The following is a 16,376-nucleotide window of genomic DNA, read 5'->3' as shown; positions in this document are numbered from 1 at the left end:
TCAAAGAGACTTAACAGAGCCTTGATACCGTCCCCACAGGAAGGGGGACGGAGGAAATGCATCTTTATTAACTGCTAAAAGACTTTAAAAACAAATATGGACCGACTTCCCTGCGGCAGATCTGATCTCACGGCGGCACCAGAATCTGTGTAAATATCATTCACACGCGCCCAACCACACGCGAGAACACCATTTAGTGTGTTTGTGCAACGTGGTAAATACCCAGGGTAACTCATTTGACACATGTGATAGAAATGCAGTGGAAAGTACGTTAGAATGGGATCATCTGCTGTGGTCTGTGTGTGTACATGAGCAGCCCTACAGCATATATAGCTCTAGTAGACATATATGTTGTATCAGAGTAGAAATATTCATATATCTAGCAGAAGATGTACAAATCAAATCTAATATATTGATCTACAAGAGTGCAAAATAATTGCAATTGTGTATCTTCATATGATCACCTTCAAAAAAATGTCCCCTTTCTCTGCCTTCTCCATCAAAGAAATTACGCAGTGGGTGGGAAAGTCTGTGTAAACCCATAATGGTGTGATGATAACAGGCACTCTTTCTGCAGGTAACTTGTACCTGGGGGCGCATCCACCGAAGCCAGCGAGGACTTCAGGGAAGTTGGTGGTGGTGCTGGTGGAGGGGGTTGTGTATTGGGGTGTCTAGACAGGCCCACGCTCTGATAGATAATCTCATTAGGCCGGTTTCCCTTGAAGGGAGCTGGTTTCTTCATGTGGAGAAAGCCCTGTGTATGGGCAGGCAATTAACATCCAGTTAGCACCACAAGCCCAAGTCAGCCCTGAATGGGACAAGGAGGGGTCAGAGAATAAAGACCTGCCGCAACAACAACCTGGTCGTCCTCCCAACATCCACATCCAGGAGAAATCCACGGGTGTCACTATTCATAGGCCGTGCCGCGTTTCTACAGGCGAAACAAATGCTAAACACTGCGGGCATTAGCATGGCGGGGGGAGGGGGGAGGGATTAAAAAATAAAATCTAACCACAGGCCCCCTTCTTCCTGAAAAATTAGAATTGAGGTGATTTTCACAACTCATTCAACCTCTTTTCTAGCATAGACACACCACTTCCACTTTTCCGATTGTATTCCTGTGGCCGAGTGCCGCATACAATGCCTTCTGTGGGGCTCAGCTCTTTTACACCCATGCAAAAAGAAATCTTTTGTTTTTGCGTAACTGTATGGATAAAAGGTTGACGTGCACGATAAGGACAAGTTTTGTGTGGAGCCCAGAATTTTTTATTTGTTTTCTACAGGCATCATGTAGACTTTGTAAAATCAGCAGCTAGGTGTAAAGAGGAGCAGAGAGTCTTCCCTGTGAAAATATTGACGAGCTCGTTGGAGGCTCTTGTGCGGGGTCGATGCGGGACAAAAAGCTTGTAATGATGCACTTAAAAGTCGCGATCTCTGCCCGGTGCAGAACTCTCCCAGCACCCCCCCGCTGTGTGGAACTTGTTGGCACAACATTGGCCTTGAGGAAGTGCGTTTTGCTTTTTATCCTCCTTATGTGGAAACCAAGTGTCGTCGAGGAGTTATTAATCACAGGTTCAGCGTCGCTCTCCTCACTTAGCGCTAAGTCAGCTCCCCTGGACCTGCGTGTGGATCCCCTTGAGCCGCTGCGGGGCGCGGAGGTCGTGAAGCTTTCTGGGCTTTCTTTGCGAGCAAAATGTCACAGGAAATTAAGAGATAAATTCCCCGCAGATCACCTCAGCTCAAGCAGTGTCATTGTCTGAGCAGAGGTGTACATTTCAGCAGCGGCGGTGTCAATCCCATTACGCAGCGGGTCTGGAGGTGACAGGTGTGACTGGTGAAGGCCTCGGTGCATGGCCGGGGACAGGGAGGGCTGAGAATTGTCGAGGTTGTGTGCAGAAGACCGCAAGGGGGTTTTATTTAAGGCCCAAATATTCAGTAGGAACGTGGCTATTCACTAGTGAATGCTCCCAGTTGAACGCCTCACATTACAAAATGACAGAGCGGAGAATTCTTAAGTTATGTTAAACAGCCTCCTGTTCACACTGAATCCCCATATCTCATGTCTGATTCCGCTAGTGGCTCTCCTCCCTTCGTCTACTCCCAAATCACCTTCGGCAGTGATGTTCCACCTCCCAGGTGTCAGTCTTTGGCCATTTGCTTTAACTGCACAGATCCCCTTGTGCTCAACAGTTAACAGCTGCCAATATACAGCCAGGGCCCGGGGATCAGACGGCTCTCCAGCAGCCCAATAAAGAGCCCCCGGAGTGGACTGACGAGAAATCTCACACCTTTCGCTCACATTAGCCATGCAGCATGCCCTTTTGATGCTTAATTGGCCACTTTGAGGGGTTTGTAGAGATAGCAGCCTCATGGCTGGGAGCAACATGATGTTGCAAGAGGCTGAACAACATCACATGGCTGGAAAAATGCCTTTACCTGACAACAAGTTGATTTTTATTTTACATTACACGCTTTGAGATGCTGTGTTGTGATACGATGTTATTAATTTTACCACACTAATAATGTTGAAGTAACAACACCAAAGCACACAGTATATTATATCAAAAGGAAAGTCTGATTTTATGCTAGGGTAGGGTAAACATCAATTTATTAATTTCCTGTTCTGGTTGTGAAGCCTGTCAAAAACAAAAGTCAATACTGGGAAGAAATTTGAATAATTCCATTTCAAAATCCTCTTTGCCATGCCTGTCCCAAATCAGTCTGGCCTCATCTGCACGAGCTAAGGGCCGAGCGAGCTCACATTTGGTCGACCACATAAGAAAACAAACCTGAGATCTAGCTTGCCTGGCAAAGGGGGCAAATGACAACTTCACAGCACTTCATAAGAAACTCCTGGAAGTTGCTAATGAAGACTAATGACTTCCCTCGTGTCGGAGACTTCACACCAGAGTGTACAAGCCCTTTGACCGCAAAGTGAGCGTGGTCAGCAGGGTGGTCTTAGGAAACTCAACTCCACTGCTCCTAAGGAAACACTGGAAGAAGAGAGTTTTCCATCTTTTAGATTTCAGTGTTAGGTTTGGAGGCTGGAGACAGAAGGGCGTGTCTCAGAATTTAGGATTTTGTTCTTAGTAAATTAAGCTGATTAGACTGTCCTGCAAGAACTTTTTTTCCAGATATCGTTTTATTATAGTTTTTTTTAAAAAAAATTTTAATATTATTTAATCATGACAGCAAACTGTTTTTAAACAGTCAATAGGAAATTAAGATCCAACATAGTGGATATTCACACGCAGTTTTAAACTGATGATGAGAACTGCAGCGTGTTTTAGTGAGCAACCTCCTTCTGAGTCTTGTCTTTGTAGAATAAACAGGAAAACTGAATACTTCCTTATACATCTCTCTTTTATATTGAAGGACAATTATCTTTGCTCAACCGTGTTGTTTTAATGTTTGTAACCGTTTCCATGCTGCTGTCTTGGAAAGATTTTTACAATTAATTGTTACCCGTCTAAACAAAGGAAAATATAATGCACACAATGTAATGTATAAAACACATATACTACAGGAGTCCCAATAAAGTGAAGGGAAATGCCTGTTAAATTTACATTTATTTATTTAGCCATGTGCATTCTGCCCACATGCTTTTACATGATTTGCATCAGCACCCAGTTTGATTAGGACTCAGTCATAGTTGCTTAACATACATTAAGTATTATAATCACATTTAAAAATCAGCTTACTTATGCTCTGTATTATGACTGTTTATATCATACACCTATCAGCCACAACATTAAAACCAGCCAGGCAATATTGTGTAAGTCTCCCTTGTGCCTCCAAAACAGTTCTGACTCGTTGGGGAATAGACTCTGTGGTGTCTGGCACTAGGACATTAGTAGTGGGGGCCTTTGGATCCTGTGGATCAGGCATGTTCCAGTGCATTCCACAGATACTTGATCATTTTGGGATATGGGGACTAAAGGCTTCCCAGCATTAGCATGCATTTTAACATGTTGGCCAATGTTATTCACTTCACCAGTAGTTTTAGTGTTTTGGCTGATTGATGTACGTTCACAGACAAAACTGAAACATCATGTGTTGTCATACAACCGTGTATGTTGATACATGTGTGTTGCAGGATACTTCTGCTTTTGCCAGTTTGTAGCTACAGTTAATAGTTGAGAATGTAAATTTGAGGCGTGTCTGTGTATTGTGAGTCCACAGGTCTGATAATGAACCGTAGTTACAGCAGCCACATGGTGATGTTATGAAACCAGCCCCCAGGAGGCCTCTCTCTCTTATCTAATGCAAGGACTCCAAGTAGGACACACAACAAATGTGTTTCTCAAATATATTTTTGGTTTGACATCTATAATGCGTTCAGTCCAGACATAGAGAACAGATACACTCCAGCAGCCTGCGCCAGTAGGGGCCAGGCCGAGCTACAACTTTTAACCCGGTCACCTCTTTAGCTGTGGTACATTCCCAGAAGCTCAGCAGAACAATAGAAAACTATTTTACACAAAAAAAATATTAAGGGTGACTGTTTACAAGTATTCATTTGTGTCCTTTTGAAAAATTATTCTTAAACAGCTTTCAGAAATAATAAGCAGTAAATATCTTTCTTTTTGTAGAAAACAATCTGTAAAAAACATTCTGTTGTCTTCCACTGAGTTCAGCTAGAATTTTGACAAATTTACCAAAATGGTTTCATTGGAAAGGCATCAGTTTTACAAAGTCTTCCTCAGCATGTGTTTCAACTCCACTGAAATCAGAAAAGGTCACGTAACCGCCTGTCGGCCCAGAGTCGATCCTTTAGTTGACAGGAATTGAAATCACTCCATCCTCATTGTTTGCACTCTCACGCATGCACACATTTCTCCAGCTTAATACTCGTTAAAGCCAAACGTACTGGAAAGATATTTGGATCGTGATATGTACAAAAGCTAGTTCCTTACAACTGAAAACTGTTTTCAGATCAGTGCTGGTGACAGAACGTCTCCCTGGTAAGAACTGTTCCTTTTAGCTACAAGTGCACACAAAGGAAATATATATTTATATATAAGACAACATCTTACAAGAAATACAGTGAGTACAAAAATAGCACAAAGTTAAGTGCAAACTGAAAAACATCCCAAATGTTAAGTGTAAACATTTTCAATCTGCTACAGGTTATGAGACGAACCTCGAGTGCAGCCGATTGTCCTTATTTCACCTTTGAGTTCATTGAAATATATCATGTACCAATGCAAAGTGTCTTGGAGGTGGAGATCTCAGGTCAGAGTAAACTCTCAATGTGGAGGACAGCAGATGCTTGCTGCGCAGCGTCGACCAAGACGAGAGGCACCTCAGAATGACGAGTTCTTAAGACGAGCGTTTAGCTGCAGCTTGGAGATACAGTTAGCACACAACATATAAAAGATGCATAAACACGGGACTGGCTGGCTTTAAAGGCTGAGAGTCTTTTGTTGCCGCATCCAGTGTACAGCTGGGTGCAGGAGAGCTCAATAAGCTGATGAGTGATATGCATAAATGGCACATTACAGACATGCTGTGAGACGAAAGCCATCATCGTCCGTCATACACACCATCGCTGCCGACAACCGGAGCGACACTGTGACATGGCAGCCGATGAGAATACTGCATTGTTTTCGGTTTGAGAGTGCTTTTTTTGTAATGCACGAGGGAGCAATAGCATCAACAGACAGCTGCAGCGGCGAGAACCATTCCTTTTTCTTTTTTTTCCATAAAGGGGACACAGGGTTTGGCAGAGTCAGGCCAGGATGTGACAAGAGTTCAGTTTGAGCGTGCACACGAGGCCTTCAGAGGCTCAGATGTCCATGTAATCGTCCTCCTCGTCAGACTCACTCTCCAGAGACGACTCCTGGCTGGATGTCTCCTGCACCTCCAGCGCCGGCTGGCTCAGGGTGTCCTTTTTGACTGTGGCTGCAGACTGGGACGACAGGATGACGTTCTGTATGAGAGCAGACAGCAGGGGTCACTGTTGAGTGTTGGACTAGACAGGCTACTGGTACAGAGAGCTGCATGACTACTTGGTGTAAATATTCAGAGGCAGAGTGCATACCTTAAGCCTTTGTTTGGTTTCCTCTGAGATGCTGCCTTTGGGGGAGAGAAGCGTGGGTGTGGGAGGTGTTACTGTGATTTCTGGTGGGAACTTGGTGACGGTGGAAGGGATAAAAAGCTTTGGCATGTTGGGTGGGACGCGGGAGCGGATTCGGTTGGGGTCTGGAAGCTTGGACTGGTCACCGCTGGCATACTGCTGCTGGTCTGAAAGACGAAAACAACAGGACATTTTCAAGCCATACCAAAACTTCAGTCATTTCAATTTGAATTCTCGTCCTTCCGTTGCAACATTTTTCTGTCACACCTTCAGAGGTTCTGACCTGGGCAAGGCTGTGTGGTGCTACATGTGGCAGTTTCCTCCTGGAACCAGCTGGCTGTCGATTCCTGCCCCTGCGATACAGTGGCCAGCTTCATCTGCTGACAGAGGTTGGACTCCTGCTGCCTGTACAGAAGTCCTTCTGAAGGCTCCTCCCGCTCCTCTGTGGGCAAAAATAAATTAAAACTCCTTGTTAGTTATTATTTCAGAACCCTACTCCATCCCACTTCATAATGATCGGGACACAATTCTTTACAAACAACAGCGCAAACCATTTAACACAATTCTTTGGCCAACAATAGACAACAACTGACCTCCTTAGAGAAACGATTTCTACATCAAGACGACGACGCCACACAGAGACATGTGTTACTGACGGGCTTTTGAATGCAAATGTTATTGGCCGTTTCTAGGCCAGAGAGTAAACTGGCCGTACCTTAATGTAAAAACATTTCTACAAAAATATATTTTTAAATATTGGTGACTACTGCCAGACAGTAACTCCTCAGTTTGCAGACAATTTGCCGTTTGAGTTTCAAGAAGCAAGTAATTGTAAGGAGTGCACGAGAACTAACAGCAAAAATTCTCCCTGCAGTTCAGACAGACACAGATATGAAAACAAAAATGATATAATACTCTTTCAGACTTCTCTCAAAATGTTGCCTAGGAAACCATTACATAATACACATTGGTGCAGCGTTGCTTTATACTAACCCATGTGTGTTAATGTATGTGTATGCACGAACTCTTACTGAATGCATCTGCATGGACTCTGAAGGTCACCCAACTTTAGAAAACTAACAGATCCACATATATTTATCACATACAGCTGATGGTTATAAACACTTTTGGTCAACTTGATTCTTTGGTGTGATCAGTGTACAACAGTTGACATGCAATGGGTCATTTCTCCTTTTGTTGTCATAAAGCTGCAGGATCTGACTGTTTTATGATCTTCAATAAGTGCAGCTGAATCCCTGTCTCGATGTAATGGGTGAGAAAATGGAGCTGTGGTCAGTTTGGTGTGAAGCAACATTGTCGGTTTCAAATTGGGAACAAAACAAGATGAATATTACCAAGATGTTTACTTGGCTTTAGGGCAGTTTTCACTCACAAATACAGTGGGGGAAATAATTATTTGACCCAATGCTGATTTTGTAAGTTTGTCCACTAACAACAAAAATAATGGTCTATAATTTTAATGGTGATTTCAACTGAGAGAGAAGGAATATCAACAAAAAAAGAAAAATCCAGAAAAAGACATAACATAAAGGTTAACATAATGGATTTGCATTTGATCGAGTGAAATAAGTATTTGATCCCCTACCACCCTGCAAGAATTCTGGCTCCCACAGACTGGATATGTGCCTCTGAGGCTCACAAGTTAGTCACTTTTAGAAAGTACTCCTAATCTCAGCTTCTTATGTGTATAAAAGACACCTGTCCATAGAATCAATATCTTCCATTCCAACCTCTCCACCACCATGTGCAAGACCAGCAAGAAGCTTGATGTGGAGGAGACAACTATTGCTGCAGTTTGGAGGAAGAGAAATGCTGACTATGACCCCAAGAGCACCATCCCCATCAGGTGGAAACATTATGCTTTAGGGCTGTGTCTCTACTAAGGGTACAGGACGACGTTACCACCTTGAGAGGCCGATGAACGCCCTAAAATCTTGGATGACAACCTCTTTCCCTCAGCCAGAAACCTGTGGATGGGTCTTCCAGCGTTGACAATGACCCAAAACATACGGCCAAGACAACAAAAGAGTGTCTCAAAAAGAACCACTTCAAGGTCATGGAGTGGCCCAGCCAGTCTCCAGAACTTAATCTTTTAGGAAATCTGCTGGGGGAGATGAAACCTCAAGTTGCCAAGCGACAACCTCAAAACCTTAATGATTTAGAGAGGCTCTGTAAAGATGAGTAGACCAAAATCCCTCCTGAGATGTGTGCAAACCTGGTGACTAACTACAAGACACATCTTACCTCTGTATTTACCAACAAGAGTTTCCCCTCCAAGTACTAAGTCATGTTTTATTTGAGGGTCAAACACTTTTCTTACTTGCTCAAATGCAAATCCATTTCTGGATTTTTTTGTTGATGTTCTCTCTCAGTTAAAATAAACCTACCATAAAAACGATGTCTTTGTAAGTGGGCAAACTTACAAAATCAGGTTGGGGTCAAATACATACCTAACCCTAACCCACACTGTATTTTGATAACATGTCAGAATGAAACTGAACGAAGCAACAAATCACAAAATAAAAGGTTAGTTAATACAGTATCATAAAAAATTATATTTGCATATGAATTCTCTTTGCAGAAAATATCAGCATTTAAACTGAAAAGGTGAAACTTGTGGGTTACAGTCACAATCTGGAGGACACTGATTTCTAAAGCTCTTGTTGAGGGACTGACAAAACCCAAAAGGCAAAATAAAACCAGGCCAGGCTCCGCTGTTATGTAACAGATTTGTGGAAGGCCACAGGCGCCCCCTGCTGGTCACACTGACTGATGCACAATTGTTGTTTAAAAACTGAGAAGCGCAGAGATGCACCGGAGCAAAAACAGCATTTCATTTCTAAATCTACTGCAGCAACAGGGTTGACAGTAACAGCTGTTAACACGTGTTTGACTAACGCTTCTAAACAGCCATGCAGTGGTGAGATATGGGGTTAAAGAGGCCACAATACCTGTGTATGGTAGGTAGGCCATGGCTGCAGCAGAGTGGCTGGTTGCTCTCCTTTGCTGTGGCTGATCGTGGAAGCCTGAGGTCTGAGGTCTGGACAGCTTGCTCAGTGGCTCGTACAGCCCTTTGGCCTGGCCGTCCTGGGTGGACAGCGGGTGGCAGGTGGAGTGGCTGAGCAGGACAGGCGTTGGCAGGGAGGTGGGGAAGAAGATGTCTCGGTGATCCTTGGTGTACTTAGGTGTGGTCGGGGTGTCGCCTGCAGACTGATGGAGACAGAAGAAGAGCAGTTGTCACGAGGAGGTGAAGCTGACCTCGAGTGTCCATCAGCAACGCTAACCATCCCCTGCTCCGGAAGATTTCTCAGAACAGCGCATCCTCTCCCCTTGAGACTACTCTCAGTGCAGAAGAATGAGCCACAGTCGACAGCACTTCACTTTTCAAACAACACACATCAGCAATACCAGTCTCTCTCACATAAGAAGTAATAATATCCTTTACAGGGCCGCGGAGTCGTCCCTCAGGGGTTCAGAGGCTTACAGTACTTGCATGCAGGACAGTGTGTTGGGTGCTGCTGAGGAGCTCAGCTCTACGCTACACTACATCCCTCTGAGCCACTTCCCTGGGTGTCCTTTTGAGGACCACTTACAAACACAAGAGCTGCACAAACAACCTGTGACAACAGCCGCCCTGCTCCCACAGTCGCTGTCATGGCAACGCAGAGGAGCACAGCTAAAAGAAATGAATACACCTTCTCTAGTTTTTCAATTTAAAATGGATGAAAAGTTGGAGGAAAATTAGCCTTTTCTAAAGCACATAAGCCCAGACCGGTTCATACATAAGACCATCCATCTAATTTATGCGAACTGTAGTTCAATTTACCAAGCTGAAGAAACAATATATTTTATATTCACGCATTACGTATGCGGTGAAAAGTGAATATGACTTCATATTCGTTGTGCTGTGTTTCTATGTCAGAGGTCAATTTGACAATTATAGGTATTATGGTGTTATTAAGATTTGAAAGTCTAGAAGGCGATGTTTAGGGTCACAGTACGTACTGTCATGAAGACGCACTACTTTTTGTCAGCACAAGATAATTTCACAGCAACAGAGAGTAAAATTTTTCTCATGATGTCCGCAGGGAGTTGAAGTCAAATTTTGCTCTGAATCACAGTTGAGTGTGATGAAGCTCCCTATGGGATTCACACAGCAGAGCACGGCAAATCAAACAAACAGAGTAGCCTTCCAAAACCCAGGACAGAAACAGATCCTTCAGCACAGCACAGAGCCGCACACGGCAGCTTCAAGCACACACCAGCTCCAAAGCCAGCCCTGATGATTCATATCTCATGAATTAAACATTACCAACAAAGACACCAACAAGTCAGCTGGACTGTACGCATTAGAAAAGCACTGTACCTGAGAAAATTGCAGCACACAGCCAGCGCGTACAGTAGGTTCCTCGAGTGCTGTGTGGTAAGACTGTCAGTCAAATACAGGTCCACCCATGTGTACTGAATGACGGTTCTTTGCAATTATCGAGATTGAGCTTTAAATCAGATTAGAGCAGCTGGAGATGTCTTGCACAGGTTCGGTCATCTTTCCAACACAATTGGAAGACCAACAAAACATTTTAATTAAATGCCCAAAAGAGAGCAGATCATACTTCTCAATAATTGTCAATAAGTCTGCTGAAACAGGGTGAATTAATAAAGTCCTCCACTGAGGATTTCTCATCTCTATATACAAAATGCAAACCACTGCATGAGTCCAGTAGTCTGAGACGATTAGAGATTGAGCTTTTATGTAGATGCACATAACTTATTCCCATCGCAAATATACAACAGCACTAACCACCACATGCAGGCTAACTATCGTAAGTTAGAGCTTAGACCATGTATACTTCACAATCATAGGCATACAGCTTACTCGACAATCACAGGACCTGGATGTGTCTTGTCAAGCTTTTATCAACAAGGTAAATGTCAGAATGAACAAATGATCATAATGAAATTAAAATAAGTACTCGCTTTTAAATGTGGCAAACAGTTTCACTGAGAACTTCACATTTGAGAAATACTGCTTGTAGCTCTGAGCCACCCTTATATCTGCGTCATAACTAAACCAATTAATGAAAAAGACCAAAACGAACAAAGGCAATAATAAAACAATCATGCCAAAAAATAAGATGGTGCCATCGCCAAACTGGCAAAACAGATTTATTTTGCCCACAACTACCTCTCATGAGCATGAGGTTCATGGAAACATCACCGTGACAACAGGATGTGGGCAGAGAGACCCTTTATGACTGTGTGGGCAGGAGGAGGGATGGGAGGAAGAGGGAGACACCGACACAGAATGAGGCAGAGCAACTAATGATATGATGAGGAATATGAGTAAAGACATAATTGTTTAATGTATTTATATTCTTCTTTCTGTCACTTTGCCTTAAAAACACAAACACACTGTCCTGTGCAAATGGCTAAGATAAATACCATGTTAAGGTGAAAGAAAATTGACAAGTTTGGCAACTACTGAGTGAGGCTGAAGGGACAACAGGGAGTATTCAGACCACGCTTTGGGCTATATTTAGCCTTGGCAGGCTGGAACAGGATAGACTTGAAGTCTGGGAATGACCAAATTAGTCATCAGTTTAGCTCATTTTACTATAGCTGCTGCAGGTTTATCCCCATAAAACGCAAAAAGTATATCCTTAAACTTTTGTAACCTACTTGGATTGGCAGATGGGCGGAGTACAGAACAGGACAACCCAACATAGATGATTTCAGCTGGCCAGGTAAAACATAAATATGCCATACAGCAAAAAAGATTATATGTAATCCCGAGTATGTCAGTTTAGTGGCAAAAACGGTTGATTGTAAACAGAAATTACAGGCTTGGTCAAATTTTTACTTGTTAAAATAAAATACGTAATGATATGTCCACAGCTGGATGTTTTTATTTTCTTTAAAGGCTATGTAAATGGCACCCATTAATTCACTAACATCCTGTCCACTTCCCACTGTAATAAACAGTATTTTACTGTGTTATGTCAATTGCATTATATCAGAGAAAAGTATTTGGCCTCAGCTTTGACAAAGATGGAATCTGTAAATAACAGTGTGAGCTCCGGCGCACAGGAGGAGGAACTGCAGAGGCAGCGGAAAGATGACAGATGAACATGCTAAGCTACACAGCTTTACCTGTCTTTGGGCAGAAGTGGCCAACTGTATCTGGCAGAATTTCACAGCTTGGTCCAGAGCTACATCCTCGTCAACCTGGAGAACAAGCAGAACAAAAACATTAGTTCAGCGTAGCATGCTGGGCATACAGATGCTTATATACACTTTCCAGTGCCAATTTTCCATCTTTCCAGGCGGTTTAATCACTTCATGAAACAACAGAGCAATGAATGGACTACATGCAGTCGTTTTGCACAGACTCCAATAGTGCACAATTGTCACTTTAAATTCTGCTGCATATTGCTCCACTGTATATTGTTGCATTTTCTATTTTTATATTGCTTACTTGCCTATTTTTTTTTAATACTTAGTTAGCTAATTTTATTCTATTTTTATACTTTTACTGTTTCTGCTTTGGCTTGCACCGGGACCAGGGTAACTAATTTCGTTCCACCTCATGTACCAACATGTGTGTAATGACAACAAAACTCCTTGAATCATGTTTCTGAGGTGACCTGAGTACACACTACTGTGTCAATTACTCACTGTGCACTGATGCCAAACAAACAACAAGTTAATCTGATTCTGTGACAGAGTCGGTAGCATTTTCTTCTGAGCTTTTCTCTCTGATCATTAGCACAAGTAAAGAAAGGCCCACATTAACGCCCAGTTGAGGTAGTGGATGTGTGGGAGTTGGCAAGCTTAGCTAAAGCACAACACTGCACAGTTAACAGCTGTGTGAACAAGATTACCACTATGTTCCCTCCAGCAGCCTGTTAGCAGCGGTTCAGGGACCCCCCAAAGGGAGGGATTTTACAGCATCCTTATTCGAGTCTTCAAATTGTGCCAATTGTTAAACAGACTAAGTCAAGCTTTGGTGCACCACTGAGGACAGCCCTCTGCTTTCAAGTCAAGCCCTCTGCAAACCTTTCTTGTCAAACCACACACACACACACACGCCAGTGAACACATCTCAGAACCAAAGGCAAATTTCAACAAAACATTTCTTTCACATATCTCTACAATAAAAACATTGATACTATGGATTTTTATCTCAAAAGAGAAATAATCTGATCAGGTTGAAGTTGGTGGAGCTCTAGGGAGGGTCTGGAGGACCAACATGACATACAAGAGATGAAGGAACAGCAACACCAACACCCAAGAGATGTAATTTGAAAACATACTGAAACAATGCCCTAGGCTGTGAAATGTGGAAGAACTGCTCACATGGTTATGTGAAGCTGAGCCTCTTTATGGGCAAAACTGAGCAGCCTTTATGTTTTATTCGTCAAGTTGAAATACTTTGATTTCTATCTGTACAGAATAACCGATCAAGTGGGTCTTTGTTTTGCCATTGTGAAGTGTAAGAAAGAAAAATTGCTGTAGACTGTAATATAGAGAAGTAAGGACAACATACAAAAAGAATAAAAACTATGCAAAATACAACTACGTGCAGCTGTGCAATGCAGCAGACCATAAAACCACAAAGCATCTGCAGTTTGTGCAAGTAGGTACATAATCAGAAGATGCTTTTGGAGGATGCCCAGGCATATTAATTGCCTAACTTGTTTGCAGATAGCAAACATGTTATGACATGTTCTGGCTACTTTCTCTTAAGGGTGGTTTTAAGACAACATTCTCCTTGCTGTCTCTTAAAGGGCACAGAAAAAAATCTTAGCTGCAAGCCAACCGGAAAAAAACAGAAACCAAAAGCTGCTGAAGCAATCCAACTTCTTATCTCACTGTTCTCATACATCAACCCTATCACTGCTTCTACTGTGAACTGTGGGATCTATAAATGTTAATTCAGTTTTTTTTAGCAGTCACTAATGGTTAACAGGCTGGGGGTCTTAAGTGCTTTCATAATAATCTAACAATAAATCCAGACTTTTGTAACTGGGATGGCACAATGTCAATAGACATTTTCCAGTCTATGTTTTGGACAACAAAACAGCCACAACACCACTGACAGGAGAAGTAAATAACATTGACCATCTTGTGACAATACAATGTTCTGCTGGGAAACTTTTGGACCTGACATTAGTTTGGATGTTACTTAGACATGTACCACCCACTTAGACCAGACCAGGCACCCCCAACCCATAGCAATGACGCTCCTTGATGGCAGCAGCCAACCCCAGGACCCAAAGGCCCCCCACTAACAACATTGACAGACACCACATGACACCCTCAGAAGGCCCACGTCCATTCTCTGAGTCAGAACTGTTTTGGAGGCATAAGGGAGACCTACATGTTATTAGGAAGGTGGTCATAATGTTATGCCTGATCGGTTTACGCTCTGACTCCTTAGGTTATACTCTTCAAAATACCCAATAGGTCTATATTTAGAGGCAGCCACCTGCAAAAATATCAAAGTCACAAAGGTTGAATTTGGGTTACAGAGAGTAAAAACAACTCAACCGCACGTTGAGCTGAATTTTTGCTTGAAAACGAAAAAGGGAAAGTCCCTATTCTGCAGTGGGTGGGATGTTACTAATTCAGTTAGTAGAGGGGTTTCCCAAGTCCAAATCATTTTATATCACACATATCATGCACGCATGACTTTGCAAAATAACCAAAAATTAGAGCAGTGCATATACTTGCAACAAAAATGTCATCTGTGCGCACACAGCAGAGGGATCAGGTGTGGGACATTTGGAAGAGGTTTACCTGTTTTATGAGCATGTAAGTCTCTGACATGATCTTTTCAATGCGTCCCAGGTCGTACGTCATGACTTTCTGGCCTTGCTGCCATACCCTGTAGGCATCAAGCAGTAGGGTTTTTCCGGACTCTACATCTTCGAGAAGTTTCCTTTTCCTGTTTGGCTTCCGCAGTAACCCCTGATCAGTCCCGCTCGCTGCCACAGTGACCTTGGGTGTAGAGATTTGAAGCTGCTGCTGTCTGGAACTGATACTTAGTTCCTCTAAAGACAGCTCTGGTGTCCGGCTGATGTCAGTTTTCTGCTGAGAATAGATGGCACTCACACTTAAAGTCTCAGCCTCTGTTTGGCTGCCCTGAGAATCACTGATATTAGAGGGCTTTCTCCAGTGGCCAGTGTCCAGATCCATGGGTTCCTCTGGCCCTGCTTTGTGCCCCTCATTCCGAGCAGTACCTTCCTGAACCTTACTCCCTTTATCTGTTGATGGCATTGGTGGAGTGAGTTGTGCCTGGGAGCCCTCTCTGGGCCCTGTGTCAGTGGCACAGGCTCCCTCTGTGAGTCCAGGCTTTTTAGGCACTGCATGTTTGCTGTCCTCTGAACTGGGCCTGTTGGATGTGTCTGTTGTGGTCATCTCCCCCATGGAGGGCGCAGGCGCTTTGTGAAGCTGCTCAGACACCTGAAAGAGAACAGAACCTGTCAAAACATGAAGTGGGTGCATGCCAGACGTCTAAAGACGGAGAGGCTTTCAGCTGTTAGCGTGTGTATACAGTGAGTTGTGCCTCCTTACCCCTGTGAGACTGTTCAGATTGTCCTCCAAGACTTTTACTGTTAGGAAAAATGCTCTCTTGGCCAAAACCTGGCGATCAACATCCCGCAAATACTTCCTTCATGAAAGAGGAGGAGAGGTGTCATGGAACAAATACATAATGCATCAAAGAAACAGCAGTATTAAACAAAGTCAGTACTTACTTTCCCTGGTCAGGGGTTCTCTGCAGCATGAAAGAGACTTTCAGCAGAGTATCGTGATCCTTAAGCTGAGACAGCACCTCCAGCAAGAGGACAATGGATCGGTTCATATGAGATGCAAAACTTCCTGGGCGATCAATCTCATCTACTGGAATACGCCAGATGCCCTGGAGGGAACAAGGAGAAAAAAAAAAAACCCATTAAACTGTTTTTGTTATTGTTCTTCAATATTAGCATAGTTACTATTATTAGCATAAGGGTAGTAGTAGCAGTAGCAATAATAGAAGACGTGGTGCAGTTATAGAACATGATTCAAAACAGCAGGCAAAACGATCACTTGAAATAGATGCCTAGAAATAAGTGGTCAACATCCCAACAGGTTCATTTGTGAAATTCTGAAAGCGTGCGTTATTATGAGTGCTTTCTGCTGCTACTGTAGGTATTTAAAAGGCCGAGTGTATGACACACGGATACAATTATCAGGGAGACATGGAAAAACTGAAAAGAAAGTAGAGGAGGAA

The 16,376-nt window shown here is 43.1% G+C and overlaps 1 protein-coding gene across 5 annotated transcripts in view; it reads right to left on the bottom strand.

The window, feature by feature from the left end:
* Nucleotides 1–4,295: 4,295 nt before the first annotated feature.
* cabin1 (calcineurin binding protein 1) overlaps nucleotides 4,296–16,376 on the bottom strand; it is a 35,474-nt gene continuing 23,393 nt past the window's right edge. For all 5 annotated transcript variants that reach the window (XM_084551432.1, XM_084551433.1, XM_084551430.1 and 2 more), the window contains 8 exons: nucleotides 15,859–16,022; nucleotides 15,677–15,773; nucleotides 14,900–15,565; nucleotides 12,251–12,325; nucleotides 9,052–9,310; nucleotides 6,363–6,521; nucleotides 6,044–6,246; nucleotides 4,296–5,932 (listed from right to left, as the gene is read on the bottom strand). In XM_084551432.1, the coding sequence (XP_084407558.1) occupies nucleotides 5,789–5,932; nucleotides 6,044–6,246; nucleotides 6,363–6,521; nucleotides 9,052–9,310; nucleotides 12,251–12,325; nucleotides 14,900–15,565; nucleotides 15,677–15,773; nucleotides 15,859–16,022 (1,767 nt within the window). In that variant the 3' untranslated portion in view covers nucleotides 4,296–5,788. The remainder of the gene's footprint in view (nucleotides 5,933–6,043; nucleotides 6,247–6,362; nucleotides 6,522–9,051; nucleotides 9,311–12,250; nucleotides 12,326–14,899; nucleotides 15,566–15,676; nucleotides 15,774–15,858; nucleotides 16,023–16,376) is intronic.

This window comes from Chelon labrosus (genome assembly GCF_963514085.1).
Source record: "Chelon labrosus genome assembly, chromosome: 9".
NCBI lineage: Eukaryota > Metazoa > Chordata > Actinopteri > Mugiliformes > Mugilidae > Chelon > Chelon labrosus.
The sequence above is the reverse complement of the archived record's forward strand: the minus strand, read 5'-3'. Positions and strand labels throughout refer to the sequence as shown.